This window comes from Pan troglodytes, chromosome 5, assembly GCF_028858775.2.
Source record: "Pan troglodytes isolate AG18354 chromosome 5, NHGRI_mPanTro3-v2.0_pri, whole genome shotgun sequence".
In the NCBI taxonomy this organism is placed as follows: domain Eukaryota; kingdom Metazoa; phylum Chordata; class Mammalia; order Primates; family Hominidae; genus Pan; species Pan troglodytes.
In genome coordinates this window covers 69,908,647-69,934,133 of record NC_072403.2, presented here as the reverse complement: position 1 = coordinate 69,934,133, position 25,487 = coordinate 69,908,647, and the positions used below count along the sequence as shown (strand labels likewise).

Sequence of the window (25,487 nt, the reverse complement as noted above, 5' to 3'; positions counted from 1 at the left end):
CATATACACCATGGCATACTATGCAGCCATAAAAAATGATGAGTTCATGTCCTTTGTAGGGACATGGATGAAATTGGAAATCATCATTCTCAGTAAACTATCACAAGAACAAAAAACCAAACACTGCATATTCTCACTCATAGGTGGGAATTGAACAATGAGAACACATGGACACAGGCAGGGGAACATCACACTCTGGGGACTATTGTGGGGTAGGGGGAGAGGGGAGGGATAGCATTAGGAGATATACCTAATGCTAAATGACGAGTTAATGGGTGCGGCACACCAGCATGGCACATGTATACATATGTAACTAACCTACACATTGTGCACATGTACCCTAAAACTTAAAGTATGATAATAATTAAAAAAATAAAAATAAAAAAGTAAAAAATAAAAATACAAAAAATAAAAATTAGCCGGGTGTGGTGGCAGATGCCTGTAATCCCAGCTACTGGGGAGGCTGTGGCAGGAGAATCGCTTGAACCCGGGAGGCAGAGGTTGCAGTGAGCCAAGATTGGCCATTACACTCCAGCCTGGGTGACAGAGCGAGACTCTGTCTCAAAAGAAAAAAAAAATGAATAAAGTTCTGATACGTGCATCAACATGGGTGAACCTTGAAAACATTACACTAAATGAAAAAGCCAGTCCAAAACTATATATGTTATCTGATTTTATTTATATGAAAGGTCTAAAATAGGCAAATCTACAGACAGAATGTAGATTAAACGTTTACTAAGACTAGACTGAGGATATATGGTGGAGAGTGGCTGTTAAGGGAAATGACATTTCTTTTGCGAATGACAAAATATAAAGCTAGATTGTGGTGATGGTTGTACAATTCTGTATCTACTAAAAGATATTAAATAATGCTGTTTAAATGGGTACACTATGTATGCAAATTATATCTCAATGTAACTATTGAAAATAAAGTTATGATTCAGATAACAAGAAAAAAACTTGAAACAACTTAAATATATCAGTTACAAACTGATGGAATCCATGATGATATATCCAAACAATAAAAACACTCTGCAGATTTTAAAAGGAAAGTGAAGAACTATACTTATGAATGGAGCAGCCCACCAAAAACTACATTTAGGTGAAAAAACGAAGAGTAGAATAGCATATCTAATAAATGGAAAGACAAAGTGGAATGAAGTATGTGTTTAGAGTATATTCTCATTTTTGTAAAAAAAAGTGAGTTTTCTTTACATGAGATATATGCATTTTGTTATCCAGATTATAATTCATTTATTTTACTACTCTTTACAATCAAACACAGTGATTTTTGAATCCTGTCTTCCCCTTATGCTATTAAAGCTCTAAACTCAAGGGTCTTCTGGCAGCGTTTGTTTCTTTTTAATATTTCATCATCATTCTAAAAATGATCCTACTTCTGTACTTGAGAAGCCAGGTTCGTAGGCACATATCTGTGTGAGCCCTCTCTTCCTTCTAAAAATTTGTGCCAGACAAATGTCTGTTGAGCAGTGGTAAAGTCAGCTGGCAATGAGCAAAATCCTTCAGGCTGAAGCAATGTGAAGTGTTTAGCCCCATGTTTTCACAGGCTGCTTGCTGTGGGATTGAAATAAGTAGTGTGTGTTCCTTTCCTGTTCCAACTAGAGTTCCCCAACACGACTGGAAATTGCTGTCCTATCAAGGTGTCTTTCTCCAGTGATCAAGTTTGGTTTTGAATCCATTGAGCATATGTTATTCAGACACTAATTCATTAAGAAAAAGTTATTGAAGACTAATTTCTTGTTATAATAATGGCTGGTTTGTCACTGTATCCTTATACAAAGTTACCTAAGAAACGATCAGACAGATTTTCACACTTACTATTTTCTAAACTCTCATACATTTATGATTTCTAGAATTTTAAAAATGGTAATTTTACTGTTCCTTTTTTACATTGCTAATTATATTACTAAGTCCAACATCTAGTTATGTTTAATAAACCTCCACAGTCATTTGATATTTTTAAACTGTATGTAAAAATAAGGTAAAATTTTAGCAGTGTGAACTAATTTTCCTTTTTAAATATATAACAAATTGAATACATTTTATTTCATTCTATTTTAAAACAAGTAAATTTGTGACATAATCTATAACTTCCAAAAATAAAACTGAAAGCCAAAGACTATTAATTATCACATATCAGATATGAAATTTGATCGTTATAACAAAGATCAAATGATTAATGTTGCTTTCAAAAATTGATTTGTGATCCTGATGTTTTCGGATCAATTGATAGCAATTATTTTTGTGCAATCACTTAACTGAAATGTGCAAAATATTGATTTTTTTCAGGTGAGACATAGGCTCCCTGAGCAGCTACAGCAGGAGAAAGAAGTAGTGGCATTTAATTCTAATTTATTCCTGAGAAAGTGGTGACAGACTGCAGTTCATGAAGTCCATGGCAAATGTTAGAAATGGTGAAATTATTCAGAAACATTAAAACTAAAAATTAAATTAGAATTCAGAATATTGAGTAATAAATCCCATGTCACTCATATTAGCATTGCCATTTAACTTGATGAAAGTTGCCTTAAAGAGACAAACTTATATTGCAAGTACTAATAGGAAGATGTATGCTAATTTTCTGATAGAGCAATATCAGAGAAAGTTGATTACAAAATTATATCAAAAGTGTTAGAACTTACATTATTTATAAAACTAAAGAGTTATATAATGGAGCTATAAAATTAACCCGGGGTGACAAAATTATTTCACTGCTATTGTTCTTGTTTAGTAGTGTGGTACAGGCCAGGTGCAGTAACTCACACCTGTAATCCCAGTGCTCTGCGGGGGCCGAGGCTGGTGGATCACCTGAGGCCAGGAGTTCGAGACCAGCCTGTCCAACATGGGGAAATCCCGTCTATACTGAAAATACAAAAAATTAACCAGGCATGGTGGCGGGTGCCTGTAATCCCAGCTACTCAGGAAGCTGAGACAGGAGAACTACTTGAACCCGGGAGGTGGAGGCTGCAGTGAGCTGAGATCGCACCATTGCACTCCAGCCTCGGCAATAAGAGTAAAACTTCATCCCAAAAAAACAAACAACAACAATAACAGAAAGTAGTGTGATACATTGCATATTTACAAAAAAAAAAAAGATTCAAAATTATTTATACAATATTTACTGGAGAGCCTACTAGAGATCAAGCATCGTTAGGAATAAAATGAAGAAAAGCACAGAAGTCATCCCACCATCCTTCATGTAGATTTCAATCCAGAGGAAAGAGAAGCAGGTCAGGCTCAATCATGAAAATAAATATATTGTTACAATCTGTGATGAACACCATAAAGAAGAATTTCAGGTTGCGAAAGAACTGACCTGCACATTAATGTATCAGTAAAATATAAATTATCTATTTCATTTTCTTTAAATCTTTTGTTCCAATAAGTTGACATTAATGTGCGTAGTAGATATAAAAATAGCTTTTTAAGTCTCTAAGATCAGCTGGGGAATGTTTGAAGTGACTTCTTTTGCTAAGGTTTTATCTTTTTGACAAGGCATAAAATAAAAATTTCTTATGTTTAATTGTTGATTTTTATTGCACAAGGTTTTTTACATTAAAAAGATAATTATCTCATTATTATATTAAGTGAAATTCTAAAAACCTTCCCAGACAGTATGTGAAACTCATGAGTATGCTGAACACATTAATTCAACAAATTTTCTTAAGTATTGTGAATAAAGATTTCTGATAAAATGAGAAACTTTTGTGTGGAGGGAGAAAGAAAAAACAATGAATATATACAACCTAAATAGTAGAGGCTACACATAAAATAACTATACTACAGTTTCATCTTGTTGTGCCAGGGACAAAAAATAATGCAGGCGTGGGCTTAGCACTGTAGGTGAAATTTAGACAGGAATTGAGGAATAACAAGGCATAAAAAGTATATTAAACAAACTTCCAATATTAGGAAATTTCAGCGTCTTTAAGGAATAGCAATCTTATTTGGTTTGAGAGAATTTAAGGTACTTATTAGGAATCATGATAAAGTAGGCTGGAAGAGCAGGGATGAATCAGATTGTCAAGGGGTTTTGAATGTAAAAGTAGGAAATTTCACATGATTCAGAGAGACTTTTGTTGTTGTTCATTATTTATTGTAAAGAAAAAATTAAACTGGTATTAAAATTTGTAAAAAAAAAAATTAGGGAATATTTGTGGGTATTTCTAAGGTACCTCTTGGATAGCTCCCAGAAATTAATGCTAAGTCCGACTAATGAATGCACATTTCTAGCAGTTAACTCAGAAATCCTTCAAGTTCAAACAATCTTAGCATGAAGATGTAACATGACCTAATTCTTGATCTCAGGCTCATAAGATTTGTAACAGCTAAAGGAGGACTATGTTTTTTCCATAAAACAACTGACAAGTTTATGAAGGTTATTTCTTCCACGTTTCTTACTACTACAGGGTCATGTTATGTGGCTCAGAAATTTTTAACATTTACAAATCTCATAATTGTGAAACAAACATGATAATTTTATTTGTCCTCAGTTAAACCTTGATCAGTATTGGTTTCATTTTCTCTTATATTAAATCAAATTTTCTATTATTTCTATTTATGTTCCTAGTGCTTTTACTTATATTTTGTTTTCTTGTCTGTTTATAAATCACAGATCCCAGGGATTTATGCTGTCTCCAACAGCCTCCTTTGTTGATGCTTCTGATGTGACACAAGGGGTTGATACCATGAGGACTTCTGTCAGCCCCTCTGTTGCAGGACCCTCTGTGTGCCAGCAGGATGTATGCCACAATGGAGGCACATGCCATCCCATCTTCCTCTCCAGTGGCATAGTGTCATTCCAATGTGACTGTCCACTACATTTCACTGGCCGCTTCTGTGAAAAAGGTAATCAATCTTCATTACCCTTTTGTATTTCTTTTTAAAAACCTCTCCAGAGAATGGACAGGAGTTGAAATGTATTGTAAACTTAGTGATGGGTACTGGCACAAACAAGAAACAGCTGTATAATTTTATTTAAAAATGAATTCTGATCGAATACTTTCAGTTTAGTATTGTAGAAGCAAACCTAAGATGTTTTCTGCATTAGGAATGCCATTCAACATATATTCCCAATTGCCATATAAAATAGGAGTTAAAATTCAAACATAGTGTTTTTTATGTAGTTACTTCTAAAATTATGGTGAATCTTTCCTTTGTTTCCATAGAGACAATTAGGTTCTAATTAATACTATTTTATTGCTTAATTGCCAAATAGCCACACTTATATACTTCATATGCAAATCCTCATATTTGAATTTAGTGTTTAAGAATAGTACATTAACTTTTGATGCTTAAGAATATGGTTTTAACATTAATGAAGCTGTTAATGAATGAAAAAAATATATTCTCCTATTGTCAACATCTAATAGCCTCCTAAGACGTTTTCAGTTAATTAGGGAAATGCTAGACAACTAAAGCCAGAAACACCCTGGACAGATTACAAAGGCATTAAGTCATGCCGCAGCTGATTTGTTGTCCTTGCACTGATAGCTGAAGTGTCTTTGTGTCTATACAACTAATCTCCAGTTCTAAATTAGGGAGGAGGGGATGGGGATTACTACTGAATTATGATTCAGATAGCAGATAATTTTATTAGTTATCCAAGACTGTATTTAATAAATTCCCATTTAAGCGCTAAAATGTGGGACATCCTAATGTTAATTCAAAGGGGTGTGTTTGTGTATGTGTATGTATGTGCATGTGTGTGGATGTGGATGTGTGTGTGTGCGTGTTATTCCACCCTTCTTCCACAATGACTTTGTGTGACTGTGAATGTTTAATATTTAGCTAAGTAAGCAAGCAAATATAGTAAAAGGCACAGAAATGGAAACACAGTCTATTTTCATGTTCCTCTTAAGACATCATATAAGTGTTCTTCAAAACTGATTTTATCTATAAAATGCTGTGAAGATACATCACTATGGCTTGATTTTGAGAAAAGTATTTCATGTGTTTGCAAAATATCATGATGTTTGCTTTCTGCTATAATTTAAGGCCATTTATATTATATTCTATGAGTAGAGAGATCTAGGGAGATAATTTGGGTTGTAAAGCTGTTTTAGATCTACATTTAACTATTTAAAATTCTGAGAGGGCTTTTTATCTTTTTAATTTTGTGCTAGGTGGAGTCTTAAAACTCTTATTTATTAATTTATCTTGAGATGGAGTCTTGCTCTGCTGCCCAGGCTGGCGTGCAATGGCATGATCTTGGCTCACTGCAACCTCCACCTCCCAGGTTCAAGTGATTCTCCTACTTCAGCTTCCAGAGTAGCTGGGATTACAGACATTAGCCACCACACCTAGCTAACTTTTGTATTTTTAGTAGAGACAGGATTTCACCATGTTAGCCAGGATGGTCTCAAACTCCTAACACCTTAGGTGATCCACCCGCCTCAGCCTCCCAAAGTGTTGGGATTACAGATGTGAGTCACTGTGACTGGCCTATTTTAATTTTTTAATGTTAGTGTATCTCCTGGTCATACACACGTATTACACTAGCAATGACCCTCTAAGCCATCATTTCTCTCTGTCCCACTGAATCTCCAATTCTCTCTCCTTTAACTCTTTACCTAGTATCTTTAACACTTCATACAGTAACTGTATTTTCTTCCAGAAAAAACCAATGGAGGATTTTTGGAGTTAAGCAAGGTTTCACGGAGGTTTAATTGTATTTGATATTTTGGTGGCAGACTATAGGAAAGTGACCTCAGGAAAAGAATTGGAAATCTATCCTATTTTTGCTGTAGAAATTATGTTTTCATATTATTAATCATTTTATACTTCTTAAGTTTTTAACTATTTTTCTTGCTGAATTTATAATATTTTAAAAACTAATAAATTGGATAATGTTTTGCTAAACATTAAGTAATCTATAGAGTATTTCTTTTTTAAAAGTACATGATAATCAGACACTATGACTAATATTTTTATCAATAATTAGTAATTACAAAATTGCATTTGAAGAATAACTTTAATACTGAGGCACGTGATATAGTAAACAAAATTAATGTAATGGGACTATTTTTAGATTATCATAATATTATCCATAATTTTTTTGTTGTTGCCTCTTTTGGAAAATGTTTCAGTATAGTACATAGAGTGCCATGTGATATGCATGTTCAGAACTGAAATTTTATTCGTAAATATGAAAGTGATGAATATTTATTTTTAACCATTTACTCTTTACATTTGAATAGAGTATCTTGCCTCTTTCTGTCATAAAGAAAGCCAAGGGCAGGATTGTGTTTTCAACCTATTGCTCTAAATGTAATTTGTGATGTTGTGTGCCTTAGAATCCATACTGACACATGTCGACTACTGCTACTGCCTAAGGTCTGTAATTCAGGAATCTGGTCCTAGGATGTCATTTTTTATAGCATGACTCAGGTTGGCCAGATGAAACCTGAATCATGCTATAGATGATGAAATTTAAGTGTAAATTTCAATAATTATTATATGCCATTTTCAGATTGTTTCAATTGCCTGGTAAAAACCTTGCTTTGGATAAACAGTCCCTAAATCTTCTCTATTTATATTTATTATACTTATATTTATATAACTTCTTAGAAATGTTCTTAGAATTAAATGCTTACGATTTACAGATAAATCAGAATTTACAGAGTGCCATGAAAATAATTTTTAAATGAATCCCTTATTGAGTACAATCAACACCTAAAATATATGAACTTCTGCTTCAGGAATGAAATTTGCATAATATTATTGTGAAGAGTCCTGATTTACCAGACGCTACACTGAGTGCTTCATACATCTTATTTCATTTAACCCTCAGAATAACCCTGCTGAAGTAGGCTCTCTAAATTACCCCCATTTACAAATGAGAGATCTAAAGCCTCGAGTTGTTAAATTACTTTGTCAAGGTCACACAGTCTGTACATGGTAGAAATGGGATTAGAAGTAATCTTGGCTGACTCCAGATTTCACATTTAACCACCATGCTATATTACTGTACTAGCTGGAAAATCAAATTTAATGTGATGGCATAACAAAATTTTTAAATTCTTCCACTCTGTCATCTGTTTATGAAAAAAAAAATCTTTGCTTCAGGAAGAAAAGAGAGTTTTCTTTAAAAAATAAGATTTCAAAAATCGTCAAACCAAAGAAGTTAATGTTGATCTAGTAAGTTTTTAATGAAGAAGATACCATAATCCCCATAAAATTAAACTGAAAAACACATTAGGTGAGCCCAAAAAATTGCGTCTGAGTGGTCACATCTTTTCATAATGATTTCACTTAAACTAAAATATAAAAAGCAGATTTTAGAGTATTTAAATTTCAGAAAAATCTAGACATAACTGATGAAAGAACATGACTGAAAAAATATATAATTGCGTAGACATCTAGATACAAAGATATGTTGGAAACTGATTTTTCTTCCCAAGCCTCATTCCTTTTTACTTCTAGTTAATATTCTTAACCTGTGAAAGAATGTTAAAATATTTTATTTTAACAACTTTCATGTTACACAGCAAAATAGACTTGTCAATTAAAGTATAGGCCTTAACTAAAATAGCACTAGATCCAGTAACACAGAGAAAGGGTTTCTGGAGCTATGAGACTAAGGAATGGGTCACCCACACACATATTTCCCATCTACTTGGCATTACATCATATGCTGCTCTACTTTATCAAATCATCCACATCCAATCAGCTAACAACATTGACTTATAGAATTAGTTTGATTTAATATGCTCTTTTTTTCTTCAACACATGCTATCTTAATTCATATTAGCTAAACCTTGTTGCCTACTTTATCATAATGATCCTACATCTCACCAAGGGAAACATAAGAGCATATATTCTTGCTCTGTTTTATATGGCTGCATACAGGCAGATGGCTGTCTCCTACTGTAAAGTTCAGAGTGACAGATTTAGAATATCAGTGCCTTGTGTTGGGGAAAAGTGTATGCCTCTGACTATTAATTATAAGATTAACATTTTTAAACAGCCCCATACATTTTAGTGTTCTATAAAACAGTTTTATAAATAGTAAAATAAAGGAGTATTTAAATGCCGTACATTAACAGCAAGAAATACTTTGTTTTAATTGATATTCTATCTACATATATTACATATATATTTAAAGGTTAACTGTACTGAGGAAATTACAAAAGTAGAAATAAAAGTGAGAGGCTTTACTAGGTGTTTTGTCTTGTTAAAAAAATAGACTGCCTTGATATCTTTGCTTTTACCATAACTGGAATATATTAAAAGTGTACAAGAGTAGTCCGAATTTATTTATTAACTTTAAATCAGATGTCTGAGTGTCAGGTATTCCATAGCTAAGAAGGCAAGGGAAACAGAGCATTAGTAAAGTTCTTACAACAGAGATTTATCTCTTCCAGAGAACTGATGGTCTACATCATCAGAAAAGGACCAAGAAACAGGTGTTTGCCTTTTCAAATGTTAATATCCATGTCTGAAAATCTGTATGGAATCAGAGAGCAATGCTGCATATTTATTAGTAAATGACAATGGCTGAAATACTGAGATGTTAAATTGAAAATAAATGGGAATTGAAGTCAAGAACAGTGACTAAAAGGAGACAAGATTACCTATTATCAAAGACAGGGGATTTCATTTTTGAAGTCATAGGTAGACTGGAGGTTTATAACCTGCTCTGCTCTTCACTATGAACTACTACATTCTCCAGCAGGGAACACTGGGCTCAGCTGGAGACAAAGACAGCCTGCTCCCTATTCTCATACTTATAACTATGACACAATCCTCAGTGAGCTTAAATCAAGGTTTTGACAGGGATGTGTTCCTTACTGGAGTATCTAAGGGAGAATGCATTTCCTTGTTTTTTCCATCTTCTAGAAGATATCTGCATCTTTTGGCTCATGGTCCCATCTATTTTCAAAGAAAGCAATGGGAAGTCTAATTTTTCTCATATTGTATCTCTCAGACATACTCTTACACCACCCTTTACTACGCTTAAGGATGCTTGTGATTATATAGGGCCCACTGAGATAATCCAGGATAATCTCTGTATCTCAGAGTCAGCTGGTTAGCAATCTTAATTCCATCAGCATCCCGAATTCCCCTTTGTCATGTAAAGGGGAATAGGCACAGTTTCCAGGAATTGGGCTTTGGACATCTTCAGGAGGCCATTATTCTGCCTACCACAGGACCTCTGGTCATCTTTCAGGAGACTTACATGATTACACGAAAAAGGGAACCTATTGGGTGGATATCTAGTGTTCATCAAATTGAGGGAAGTAAATGAAATCAGCTTAGAAAATGTATCAAAGGATGTTCAATGTTCCGGAAAGCCAGGGAACAAGAGCTATAATGAGGCTGATCTAGGAGCAGACTGGTCTATCCGCCCCCAGCACTGGACATGTGCCATGTTCTGAGCCACTTGCTCAAGATTCAGAGTCCCAGGAGACAGTCTGAAATTGACTAATTGGCAAAACCTCAACCATATGCTAACCCACTGCCTGTGCAAGAGAAGGAGAGGAACAAGAGGGGCCATTTTTCCTTGGGCTTGTGAAATAGTAACTAGACAATACAATCCACCAAGATATCACAAAACAGGCCTCTTCTTTATTTCGACACAAAAATATAATCATTCACAAAAGGCATTCATAGCATGTGTGCACATTTTTTTTCTCCCTGGATTTCTGTCTTTTATGTCCATTTATTTTGCAGAATAGTTTAGCAAAACTTTTTATTGCCTTTCATCTGTGCAAACACAATGTAAATACATCATCAAAACATTTCCATAAACAAAGATTTTTCCCTTTACTTTCAATTTAGGTCATCGAGAAAAATATTTTATGGAGAAAATATTATCTTAAATGGTACTTAAAAGGATCAGTTTAAATGATACTTAAAAGAAACCAGAATGAACAAATACTTGAAGGAGAAGAGAGCTGTCTAGTTTAGTTTGGGAGCAGGGCACATATGGAATCGACTGAGAAATAAAGCTGGAAATTCAGGTGTGATTCATATGGCAGAGAACCCTAAATGACAGATTAAAATATAAAACATTAGAATGGTTTTCAATCAATTAAAAGACATAATGACCAGAATTGGACTTCAGAATGATAGATCTGAGAGTAGAATATAGAAAGGATTATGGTGGGGAAGAAGATGAGATGGGGAGAAAAATTGAGAAATAATTACAACAGGCCAAAAAATAGGATGAAAACTCTTTTAACCCTAATGCTTTCTAATAATTTGGAAGCATAGAAGACCTTTGTGTTCTCTTGTGCAGAATACAGTATAGATTTTTTTAACCCAAAATTTACCAGACTGGATAAGGCTTATGTCCTTTCATGTATTATTTTGTGAACAAAAATATGTGGTATAAAATGTGATTATAGAAAACAAGTCACAGTAAAGGTTCCATTCTTTCTTTTTGGCACTATCTTCTGCCCCACCTATTCACAGAAAAACTGAATTATATGCAGTAAAACTTGACCATGGCACAAAAGATATGGATAATAAAGAAAATGATATAGGCCTATTCTACAAAAGGTTACAGTCAAAGCATGAATGATCAACTAGCTAAACATTTGCAAGTACATGTATGCATGCACACTGGGAAGTATGATTTATCTTATATTTCTAATTCAGGGCTAAATTTCTTAACAGCCATGACTTCATTGCATGCATTCCTATTTGTTTTTAATACAGTTATTATATACATTACGTGTATACCCACACATAAAGATAATTTGACACATAAAAGAGAAATAAAATACATGTTTAAAGTTTTTGTAGAATTATTAAAATCATTCACTATTGAAACTAACATTTTAGAGGTGCAGAAACAATGTTCAAAAAAAGTTTAGTAACTTAAGTAAACTACTAGTTAAAGACAAGTGTAGAACTAGAATACAAGGTCCATACAGAAAATGTACCACAGCATGTGTCCCCCAGAGTTTTTCAGGGGTATATTCCAAGTTGAATTGCAAGAAAAATATATTGAGTTGTATATACCTGTAATAAACAATTGCATAAACAGATAAGATACTAATGACCTCAACTGTACCAAATTATCTCTAGAGGATACGTATTTTACTCTAGGTATAGAAACTTAACATTTGATGAATTTACTAATTGTCCTTTTAATTGACAGACATGTTTAAAAGCATTTTTTTCTAAAATAAATTTGCTAACAAAAATGGAAAGTAGAAAATATCATTATAATTTCTTATGTACTGCCAGAGAAATCACTTTTAAGTGACAATGGTTAAACAGTGGGAAGAATGAGAAAAAAATTGGTATTCAGTGATCATGCAACTTAATTTTTAATGGTTCCAGGACGGGGTGCACTGGGAGTGGAGAAAGGCCTTTTTAAAAATCTACAATGAGGAAATGCCATTTAAGCCAAAACTTAAAAAATAGAAAGTCACCAGAATTTTGAAAAGCAGAGGAAAGAAAGTTCCAAAGAGAATAGTATGCTATCATGAACATGAGTATATAAGAATGATTTTTATGAGTTTTTTTTAAAAGGAAAACTGTAAGTACCGATAATTTTCTTGGACTTAATATAAGACTAAAACAAATTACTGAAGAAAAATCAATGCCTCTAATTTCATTCACTGATGTATTTTAAATTTATAATCAGCCTATTGTCCCTCATCTCATGAATTTTAATAAAGTTTTATGGCCAAATGCTAAATATGGCTATTTTTTCTGATACTGCAACTCATAGTCTTTCAAAGAAAACACTATGCTTTTCCATAGGAGAACACATTTTCAGATAACTAAATTAATAGGGTTTAGTTGAGAATCTCAATGTCATTTAACATATTAACATTTTAAATAATGGTAGAGGAACTACATTAATATTTTTGTATTATAGTATTTACAATAAAATAGTAAGGATGTGTAAGAAAATACTATTCTCTAGTTAACGGGAATAAATCAGGGAAAAGGATTGAAGAGTATAAATTTGGATGATATGAGAACAGACCAACAGTAAAAACAAGGGCTAATGTGAACCTGACCTAAAATGTTATTACACAATGGCAAAACAACAAGGAAAAACTATAATGAGCAGAGATAATTAAGAACAAAACGTGTGGTCTCTGGGAAATTCATTTTCAGACATTTTTGTCAACATGCGATGTGCCTTTGATAGGAAAAACTTAATTTAAGAACTTATATGTAGAAGACAACATCATGCCCTTACTTGTAAATACAATCTTATTAATGAAATTGAAAACTATCTGAGTAGAAGAATTTATTATTTAACTGTCCTGGGAATATTAAATCAATTTCAATTGCTTTAATCTATTTCGGTAAGGTTTCTCTTTGAATGTCTCTATTCTCTGTCCTAGGATCATAGATATGGACCTGAATAAATATGAAGAGATGTGAGGCAATATGGAAATTAATCTTCACACAAATATGCCACCTTTTGCCTGCAGTTCTCTTGACTGCCTGTGGTTTAAAAGTAGGAAATGGAAACTTTGTGTAATCTCAATGTTTCTGAAGATTACAGTAGTCCCCACTACTCCACAGGGGATAGAATTCTAAGACCATCCCTCAGTGGATGCCTGAAACCTCAAATAATACCAAGCCCTATATCCAGTCATCCTTTGTATTTACAGGATATTGGCTCCAGGACTCCTCTCAGATACCATAAACAATCAAGTTTCTTATATAAAATGGACAAAGGAATTTTTCACATCCCAGGTGGGTTGGATGGGGATGGTGTGAGATTTCATCACGGTACTCAGAAAGGTGTGCAATTTAAAATGTGTGAATTATTTCTGGAATTTTCTATTTAATATTTTTGGATGGCATTTGCCCATGGAGTAACTGAAACTGAGGAAAGCAAAATAGAAAATAAGGAAAAACTACTGTAATATCAGATTGTCTTAGCCCATTTTCTGTTGCTATAACAGAATACCACAGACTAGGTAATTTATAATAAACAGAAACTTAATGGTTCATAGTTCTGGAGACTAGAAAGTCCAAGATTGAGGGGGTCACATCTGGTGAGGGCCTTCGTGCTGTATCATCCCATGATAGTAGACAAAAGGGCAGAAAGACAATGAAAGAGAAAAAGAAAAAGGGAGCCCAACTACCCCTTTTATAATGAACTCCCTCCTGTGATAATGGCATAAATCCATTCACTTTGTCCTCATGACCTAATCACCTCTCATTACACCGAACATGCCAACATTGTTGCACTGAGGAGTAAGTTTCCAACACATGTTTTGGGGGTGCACATTCAAACCATAGTACAAATGTAGTAACTAAGAAATAGGAAAGCAATAGATAATAACAGCTAATATTTACCATTGTACACTTGGTACATACACACTGTCCTAAACTCTTTTCATGCATTTTCTCTTTCATTCCACACACCACTTCTGTGAATCAAGTGATAATTTATTAGTTGAAGGTTTTTTTTTGTCTCCAAGTTATAGAAACCAACTCAGTAATAAGTAACTTGCAGTGACTCATTTAATCCTCATGAATCAGTGTGATAGTGTGATTTTGAAGTAAATATTATCCTATCCCCATAATTCAAGAGAAAAAATGGAGGAGAGAGTTTAAGTGTTTTGTCCATGGTTACTCAGCCAGTAAATTCTGGAATTGAGATTGGAATCCAAGCTTTTTGAACTATTCTACCTATCTAATCCAAGTTAAAATAAACAACAATAGATTCAAACTTATTATATGAATATAAAGATGGAATCTCATAGAACCCTAGAATGAGCATGCAAAGATGTTTGCAGAAGGGAACTACAACTAGGAACAAAGGCACTCTCAGTATTTTCTCTGTTCGAGTCATGTTTCATTTTTCCTACCATGTCCTGATTGACAACGGATTTTGAATGAACATTATAGAGTCCTTCTCCCAAGGAAGGGCTGAACCATTCTTAGATTGAACCTGGGGAAGAGATACCGGCTGTCCAGTTTAGCTAAGAGAACTACCCCTCATCCAATGGCTCTAGCCCAAAGTATGCCATGCCAGCCAGTCTGCTGAAAGTCAGCTCATTGATCTACCTGCAGATTAGAAAGCAGCTGCCCAAGAAGGAAGAATTACAGTGGGCTGGGAATATACCACAAAATATGTAAACTATAACTATTCATATTCCCATCCTCCTGGTGAAAAAACTGAGCACAGAGAAAATAATTTATGGGGTCAACAAACCAGAACTCAGTAATCTGTGGTGATTACCAAAGCAAGAACTCCAACCAAGGTGTATTTAATGCCAAAAATTGTTATCTTAAACTGCTATACATTTCTACTAAAAATTTTTTTTTTACTTTAAGTTTTAGGGTACACGTGCACAATGTGCAGGCTTGTTACATATGTATACATGTGCTATGTTGGTGTGCTGCACCCACCAATTTGTCATTTAACATTAGGTATATCTCCTAATGCTATCCCTCTCCCCTCCACCTCACCCCACAATAGGCCCTGGTGTGTGATGTTCCCCTTCCTGTGTCCATGTGTTCTCATTGTTCAATTCCCACCCATGAGTGAGAACATGCGCTATTTGGTTTTTTGTGCTTGCAGTAGTTTGCTGAGAATGATGGTTTCCAGCTTCATCCATGTCCCTATAAAGGACTTGAACTCATCATTTTTTATGGCTGCATAGTGTTCCATGGTGTATATGTGCTACATTTTCTTAATCCAGTCTATCATTGTTGGACATTTGGGTTGGTTCCAAGTCTTTGCTATTGTGAATAGTGGCGCAATAAACATACATGCGCAACGGCGATCATTCAAAAGTCAGGAAACAACAGGTGCTGGAGAGGATATGGAGAAATAGGAACACTTTTACACTGTTGGTGGGACTGTAAACTAGTTCAACCATTGTGGAAGTCAGTGTGGCGATTCCTCAGGGATCTAGAACTAGAAATACCATTTGACCCAGCTATCCCTTTACTGGGTATATACCCAAAGGATTATAAATCATGCTGCTATAAAAATTCTTTCTTAACAAACAAAAACAAAAATAATGTCATCTATATTGAGATAGTAATGCATTCAGTTATTAAATGACCTGACTTGGTAGATTGTACTCAAGAATAATTTCATTTCTTCTAACACTGACTATTGAAATGTTCTATCAGATTTCTCTTACCCTCTTAGTTTGTGACAACCTGGGAATATCCCATAGCTCTCAGGTGACTTGTAGGTATTGAAAAATCTAATCCAATTTAAAACTTCCCTCTTATATTCAATTTGAAACTGTCCACACCCTTCTGCCCTTCCCTTTGATCCACTTCCTCCTCAAAGCTAGAGTCTTCAAGGTCAGATCAGGATAGTAGAAATCAGGAAAAGCATCAAAAGTCATATTCCTTAGCAGGTGCTCATTATAATTCCGCATGGGCAGCAAATGCATTCTGTCATTGCGGCTGCATCAGTGGTTTCTTGGTGATTCCCCACACCACCTTTCCCTGTTGTAGGTTGTGCCCTCTCAGCTAATATCCTGCAAACTCTCTTTAGCAGCTCTTGGGGAAGTGCATGCCTGCTGTTTTTGGCTGGTGCACATGACAAGGTTGACATGTTATTAGACAAAGTTATTTCTAGATGACTTGAGCCGTGTTACCTTCCTCATCATCAATTGGATCCCAGAAAATCTCAGGCATCACGGTTCTGCCAACTAAGAGAAGTGTAAATAAATCCATTGGTGAATTCTCACTTTCTTCAATAACTTTGCCGGCTACTCCAGCTGTCCAACTGCTTTCAAGATTCTCCCAGCAAGAAGCAGGCCCCAGTTTCCATTTCCTGCTTCCTAATTGTAGAATGTCAAAGGCAAACAAGGCTAGACATTACTTAAAGCAGTGAAAACAGATTTTATTCAGTAAATACTGACAGTAGGGGAAGAGCTGAGCTCCATTCTGATTTGTATGATCGAGTCTTTTTAAGTGAGGGGGACAAGTAGGGACTCAAGTAGAGCCAGAGAAATGAAAAATTACTAAGGGTTGGTCAGTGTCAATGTGATTAGGCCAACTGTCTGCTAGCTGGCAATTCTCCCAAGTCAAGATTCTATCCTCCCACAGAGATAGAACAGAGGTTCTGTCCTTCTTGATGATTACATTTCAAAGGAATGTCTCTGTCTGTCTTTAAGAAACTTCTGAGTTGTAAGAGATACAATAAATCTCAAAGGGACACAAGAAGGAGTCATGATTGTAAGGCTTTTTAGTAAATCCTCCAAGAAAGGGAGGTCAGAGGCCTGTCTTCAGGCATGGCGGAAGCAAATAAATTCACCTGGCAGTATTGAGCTTTCTCAGGTAGGCATTTCAATGGAGGGGCAGGGGAACTGGGGTCATCCTAGGGACAGGGCCTCATGCTGCTAGAGATCATGCTAGACTGTGGTCCTCTCTTAATGCAGAGGCTTAGATAGAGTCATTATGTGCTGAGATTTCTGCAGTTCTCATAGATCATGTGTCTAGTCCTCCCAAGAAGTCTCTCTACACAGACAGCAACAGAGAGATTCCTACAAACTGCGTCAGCTCTACTAGCATGTGTCCCACTATCAACTATTTCTGAATGATGCTTTTGGGGATTTCCTCACTTGGTTTGTGGTGGAGGTAGGATATGCCTCAGTGCTTTCTACTCTTAAATTCCTCTGAAGAATCATCTTCTTTGATAAACTCTAACTTCCTCTGATAAGATTTGGGGAGATGGTAGCTAGGCCAATGAACATGTACCACCTAGATATGTTTAATACCAATCTTTAGAAGGGGAGGTAGTTATCACCCATTGTTTGCAGTTTGGAAAATTTAATAAGAATTTAGAGAAAATAGGAAAAGGCCTCTTATAGATGTTATTATATTAACATAAAGATAGAACGCATTATAATCAAGATGTAAATGAATCCACTCTTGAGGATTAATGGTATTTCTGCAGTTCCTTTTCTTGGGGGTGGCAGGGGGACGGAGTCTTGCTCTGTCACCCGGGCTGGAGTGCAGGGGCCTGATCTCAGCTCACTGCAAACTCTGTCTCCTGGGTTCAAGGGATTCTCCTGTCTCAGCTTCCCAAGTAGCTGGGATTACAGGCACCCACCACCATGCCCTGCTAATTTTTGTATTTTTAGTAGAGATGGGGTTTTGCCATGTTGACCCGGCTGGTCTCAAACTCCTGACCTCAGGTGATCCGCCTGTCTTGGCCTCCCAAAGTTCTGGGATTATAGGTGTGAGCCACCATTCCCGGCTCTTTCTGCAGTTCATTTCAAATATTTACACTGACTTATACCTAGTGTCAGAGGAGATTCAACTATACCCAAAACAGTTCCGAAGACATAGCTGAATTCTGAAGATCATTAGTCTCTTACTTTTTAATCATGAAAGTCACATGGTGTTTACATTCTACAACACATATATTTTGATATAAACAGTAAGTAAAATCATTCTCCATTCATTTTATGTTTCTCCTCTGACTACAAGCAAATCTGTTATCCTGCAGACACATCTATTTGAAAAGCACAGGTTTATTGAAAAAGACTGGGAGTGGGAAGATAGGGAATTTAGTCTCAGCCCAATTCTCAATTAGTTATGTAACTTTGGGGGAATCTTGACTTTTTTGACCTTCAGTTTCTCTGTCTTTGAGAGCCCCTTTTAGCTCAAAATTTATTGATGCTCAGGTCTAACATGAAATCTCTTGGGTTCTGTTCAGCCATTGCTCTGGACTTCTTCGGACTAAGGAGCAGCCTCTGAAAGCATGCTTCACCAGCAAGGATGTCCCTTTACCTTGGCAGAAAAGCTTGTCAGTCAGCCTCTTCTCTTACTTTGCTACCCATTGTTTGCAGAATGTGTTCTCTGAGAAGCAGAATCCAAGACGGGGATTGTTATGCAGGAATAGTATAAAGGAAGCACTCTCAAGATCAGCAATATGTGGGGAATGGGAGGCAGCAGGATTGTGAAGGCAGAGCTTCACAGCATCCACCACACCAATATATCCCCCTATGACCACTTGAATTCAACAGTAGAGTATCCTTGTGTTTATCAGAATGGGAATTCTACCATGGGCTTCTCTTAGGCACATTCTCTGACATCACTCACAATCAAAACAACTTCTGAGAAACAAAGGATTTGGGGATAAAAGATGCTGTTTGGAATTGTAGAGAATACCTTAAAGTCCATATTATCACTTCTTAATTTTTTATTTCTAATTTAGAGACTTTGTTTGTCTCTTGGAGTTTGAAAATATGATTTCTTCTTGCACATGATTACCTGGGGTCTTCTCTTGGACTCCTAGCTGTTTCACTGATCTAGATCCATTACTGACTTCTTTTCCAATGGATCTGTGCTTAATTCTTTTTCAAAATACATTTATTTATCTGACATGTGTCCTTCACAATCCAATGCCTGCTAACTTGTCCAGCTTTTTTTTCTTTCAACCTCCTGCCATCCAAACCTAGAATCTAATTATACTAAGTGCATTTTAATTCTCCAACATTTCATGTCTTCTTGTGTCATGTCCCATGCCCGCCAATGTTCTTTTCATGTGGAACAGTATTTCTTAACCTGGTTACCTATTTTTCTTCTTTAGAGGCTCAAATCAATTATCAGTTTTGCTTGGAAGTCATTTTTTTTTCATCTACACTTCCATAGTATCCTATGCCTTTCTCTATTGTATTTAACATCTTCACTTTTCACAGTATATTAACTTAGTCTCTCTCCTAGATGGCAAAATATTAAAGAAAGTGACCACATTGCTTTTATATTTTTTCTTTCCCTGGCATCTAGCATAGCATCTGGGATATAGAAAAAAAATTAAACATTTTTATTACCTTTTAAAATAACTGGATTTTTTTGTAAATAGGTAAGTAATCATTTAGCTATTTGGGTATATTTGGCAAATACCTTGGTATTTAGGGAAAAAATGAAAAAGTATAGAAATTACTTCCATTTATAGCAAATTAGAGGCACTATCCCTGACTTTTCCTCCACTCAAACTAGTTCTGAATTTGAACATATTTTAAAATTTTATATTCATTTCAATCTGTGCCCTGAATATTCAGGCAACTCTCCTAACTTTAATTCCCTGAAGAGCCCTTTATAACACTTACATTTACCCTTCTCTTCTTTTGTAAATCAAGTATAAAATATTTGGACTATGATATTTACAAATATACTTGAAAAAAAACTTAAAAAATTCCCCAGGAAGCTTCCTCATGGTTATCATAGCATTTAAAACATGACAACTCAACAGCTAGATAAAATATTTTTGGTACATCACTGAAACTTTGCTAGAATTTCTTGTCCTGAAAATTTATTCAGGACAATTTCAATTTAGAAAACAATCCTTCATTTTCATATTTCATATATTCATAAATATTACTCTCAAGAAATTCAAGCAACTCAACCAAATTTTGATCTCAATTTTAGTATCATAAATCACTGAACATTATCCTCTAGATCTTTAGATAATAGAAATCAGAATAAAGACAATGAAATGATTTGCAATCATTTTAACTAGAGTGGAAATTTAAAACCTATTTTGTAAATTTTCTAGGACTCCTTTGACAAATTTTACTTATCGCAGATTTGCATAATTTTACATATATATTACATACATATCAAATGGAACATTACACACATATTATATGCATATCAAATGGCACATTACAAGGACTTACTAGTTAACCTTGTTGTAATTCCCTTCCATTAATCAAATAATAAATTCCATAACATAAGTGTGAATTCCATAAATATGTTCTAGCCACATACACCTCATACTGCAATACTCATTGACAATTAGGTTTAGAGGGACTTTATTATATATAATATTTAGTCACACCTTTTTATATTTCTATGATTATGACTTCCTATGGTATTTTATTTACTTAAATACATCTTTAATCTGTGTAGACATTAATATGTATTTAGTGTGTACATACTCTGGGATATGTGGAAGTATATCCTGTGGAATGTGCATTGTCATGAATAATTGTATATATTTCTTCCTACTGCTATAAAAGAAAGATGGAAAATGACTATAACAAGATGCACTTTAATTAATCCACAAAACCATTAATGAAATGTTCTATGGCTTAAACTTTTCAGTATCAATGTCTTTTGCTTTTTCACACATTTTTAGCACCTGGTTTAAGGAAGAATCTAAAAGTCATATCTGTTGTGGATTCCAAAGTGCAGCACATCTGTCATATATTGGCAGAAAATGCAAAAGAGCCACTTAAGATTAGTTCTCATATTCAGGTTAGCATGTGCAGTACCAAAGCTGAGTTCTGGAAAGAACCTGTACACAGTTAACATTTTGTAAAATGAGAAGAATAAAACAAAAGGAAAAAGAAGGCAAAAGCCAAGGTGAATTTTTCTTCTTATACAAGGAGTTTATATTGCATTTCAGTTCCTTTTCTAGGTTAAAACTTAAGATCTGTACACATTTTCACATTAAGTTGATTTATAATTCACTTTTGGTAGAGGTGATAAAAAGGCATTATGCATGACTATCCAAAAAGATTTCTGTGTAATCACTTGAAAATAGCCAACACTGAGAATTGCTCAAAATGATGAATGTATGACTCTGGACACAATTAGAGTCTGTGAAATCAACCATACCATTGTTCAGATGTTTGAACATATGTTTGAAAGCCCAAACCGTATGTGTATAGAATTGTTCACTATTGTAAAGCAATGTTTCCTTCATTTTAAACCCATTTGCCTTATAAAAAAGGTGTAATCCACATATATCAGGTTAATTTACATTTAGATCATTTGAAATGCTGTCTTTTAAAATGCCCTCTAATATTTCACTGTTAATATATTTTAAGGCATTAACATGTCACATTAATGCTTCATAAGTCTCTGGATTCGAGTGTTATCTACATTTAATTCAAAGCCAGAAACTTTAATGGAATTGTGGCCCTCATGCAAGTTTATTCATTTTGTATATATAGAGGTTTTCATCACATTTAATAAATGTAATAATTTTTACATTAATTGACAAATATAATGCTTATACAGTCTTATACATATCATGCTGATGCATTTTCTATTCTGATCTGTTCCAACTCAAACTATTCATTGTGTTTTGAAATACTATGCATTTTCAGGGGCTTCTCAGAGGCTTTGCTAGTAAATACATTTTCATCTATCACTAAAGCAGAGACTTTTTCAGTTGAGCTCATGATTCAGATTATAGAGCACTTGAACAATGAAGATTTAGAAAGGTTGTTTTATATGTATTTGCTATGGTTTTAATGTCCCCTTCAAAACTAATGTTGAAATTTTTTTTAACTTTTAAGTTCAGGGGTACATGTGCAGGTTTGTTACATAGGTAAACTTGCGTCATGAGGGTTTGTTATACAGGTATTAAGGCTAATACCCATTAGTTATTTTTCCTGATCCTCTCCCTCCTCCCACTCTGCACCCTCCAATAGGCCCCAGTGTGTGTTTTTCCCCTCTGTGTATCCCCACTTATAAGGGAAAACATGGAATATTTGGTTTTCTGTTCCTGTGTTAGTTTGCTGGAGATAATGACCTCCAGCTCCACCCATGTTCCTGCAAAGGACATGATCTCATTCTTTTTTATGGCTACATAGTATTTCATGATGTCTATGTACCAAATTTTCTTTATCCAGTCCATCACTCATGGGCATTTAGGTTGATTCTATGTCTTTGCTATTGTGAATAGTGTTGCAATGAACATACGCATGCATGTGTCTTTATAATAGAATCATTTATATTCTTTTGGGTATATACCCAGTAATGGATTGCTGGGTTGAATGGTATTTCTGTCTTTAGGTCTTTGAAAAATAGTCACACTGTCTTCCACAATGCTTGAACTAATTTACACTCCCACCAACAGTGTGTAAGTGTTCCTTTTTCTCTACAACCTCGCCAGCATCTGTTTTTGACTTTTAAATAATAAAGGTGTTAAAAAAAATACTCCATCTCACAAATGTACACGAGCAGGTTGTGAGCTAGATTTGGTGTGGAAGCCAAATCTTATGTGTATGAGTGTATGTGTGTGTATATATGTACCAATATACAAGTGTATTTTTAATATACGTATTTTATATATAATCAGATTTAAATTCTTCCCATTATAAAATTAGCATTTTGTCATTTATCTTGGTATTTTGCCTTTTGGGACTTATTGTTTTCTTTGTATTAATTTATTAGTATTTATGTTAATTATATATCTTGTCATCTATCTTTTATTCATGACTTTTTAAAAATCTGACCTAATCGGTAAATTATTTGAGTAGTCCTACTTTTGTAATTATATACTTCCAGATTTTCTCTCTAGATGAGATTATTAGAAATTACACAGTGACAATTTAACTCAATATTTTACTTCTCTTAAGGTATATTTTTTAAATTATTAATTATTATTATTATTTGAGACAGAGTCCCAGTCTGTTACCCAGGCTAGAGTGCAGTGGTGCGACCTTAGCTCACTGCAACCTCTGCCTCCTGGGTTCAAGCGGTTCTCCTGCCTCAGCCTCCTGAGTAGCTGGGATTACAGGCACATGCCACCACGCCTGGCTAATTTTTATATTTTTAGTAGAGACGGGTTTTTACCATGTTGGCCAAGCTGGTCTCAAACTCCTGATCCCAAGTGACCTGCCTGCCTCCGCCTCTGAAAGTGCTGGGATTACAGGTGTGAGCCACCGTACCTGGCCAAACTATATTCTTTTTGAGAAGGTTAAACAGTATCATGTCTGTTTTATATTATAAATATTATAAATTACAAAAGGCTGTAAACATCTATGGATACATTTTATATATATAAACATATATAATTTAAATATTAATCTATTAATTCATCTATATGAATTATGTATGAATTAAATTTTGCTAAATTTAATTCATATATATGCATATAAATGAATTAAATTAGATTAATATATGAAAAAAAATATATATATATATGAATTAGATTAATTTAGCAAAATTTCAGCCAAGGAAAAGAGAGGGTAGATATCATCCACATAAGGGTGAAAACAGACTCCATGAAATTGAATGACTGACACATCAAAATCTGAGAGCAAGTTTAATTTTACCCATTGATGGTATGAGAAATGATTTTAAGCACTGCTTGAACCAATATTATTGACATTTTAATACCCAATAAAAAGTTATTTTTCTATCAACTGTCTTTTGATCCTTCAGATTACCTAAAGTCTCCATTTGTTGTTGTATCTCTAAAATGTCTACATTTGCCAGTTAAAAATAAATGCAGATCTCAGATTTAGAATCTTGGAGTAATGTCATTAGGCAGGGTTCTCCAGAAAGACATGACCAATAGAAGATAGATGGATAGATAGATCAGAGGAGATTAATTAGAGGCATGGATTCATGCAGTTATGGAGGCTGAGAAGTTTCATAACAGGCCATTCACGACCCCAAGACACTCAGTTCAAATCCAAGTCCAAAAGCCTCAGAACCAGGGAAGTTGATGGTGTAACTCTCAGTCATTGGTTGAAGGCCTGAGAACCTGGAAGGCCATTGGTGTAAGGCTCAGAGTCCAAAGGCTAGAGAGCCTTGAAGTTCTGATGTCCAAGGGCAGGCAAAGAAGGGTGTATCAGCTCCAGTAGGGAGAGAGAATTCACCCTTCTTCTGCTTTTTTGTTATACGCAGGCCCTCAGCCAATTGGATGTTGCCTAGCCACACTGACATTTTCCCCACCCAGTCTACTGATTCACACACCAATCTCCTCTGTAAACACCCTCACAGACACACCCAGAAATAACACTTTACCAGCTCTCTAGGTATTTCTTAATCTAGTCAAATTGACGCCACTGAGAATATGCAATATCAATCTTGAATTTAATCATTGCCATTATTTTTAAAGTTTCTGTTGTGGTTTGAGTCGTTTCCTCTCACAATCTATGTGTAGAAATACTCAATCCCAGTACTTCAGAATGTGACTATATTTGGAGATAGGGCATTAAAGAGGTGATGAAGTCAAAATGATGATATTAGTATGGGCCTTAATCCAATCTGACTATAGTCCTTATAAAAAGGAGAATTTGGACACAAAAGGAGACACCACGGATACAGGCTCACAGAGAAAGCCATGAGAGGACACAGCGAGAAGGCAGCTATCTGGAAGCCAAGGAGAGAGGCTTCAGAAAGAACCAGGGCTGCCAACACCTTGATCTTGGACTTCTAGCCTCCAAAACTGTGAGAAAATAAATATTTTTTAAGCTACTCCGTCTATGTAACATAACTTGCTATGGCAGCCCCTAGCAAACTAATACAGTTACCATCCATTTTTGGAAAATGCTAATGATCCATTTTCCATAGTGATATGAAGCTGTCTTTTAAAAATAAATTAGCTTATTCAGAAAGGAAGAAAGAAAATAAATCAGAGCAGCATTAATCAAATTCTTAAAGTTTAGGATATGTAGAAAGTAAGTTGTAACCTACACATAGGGAACACCAAAATTTAGCGTTACATGCGGAAAAGGACAAATAAAGAGACAGAAGATTAAGGAGTTATTAAACAGGCAGGCAATAAACTAGAGTAGAAATACCATAAAGGA

The 25,487-nt window shown here is 34.8% G+C and overlaps 1 protein-coding gene across 1 annotated transcript in view; it reads left to right on the top strand.

Moving 5' to 3' along the window:
- Positions 1-25,487, top strand: part of LOC100609532 (protein eyes shut homolog) — a 2,075,858-nt gene that overhangs the window by 1,570,259 nt on the left and 480,112 nt on the right. The window contains exon 33 of the mRNA XM_063813139.1: positions 4,637-4,869. Coding sequence (XP_063669209.1) covers positions 4,637-4,869 — 233 coding nt within the window. The remainder of the gene's footprint in view (positions 1-4,636; positions 4,870-25,487) is intronic.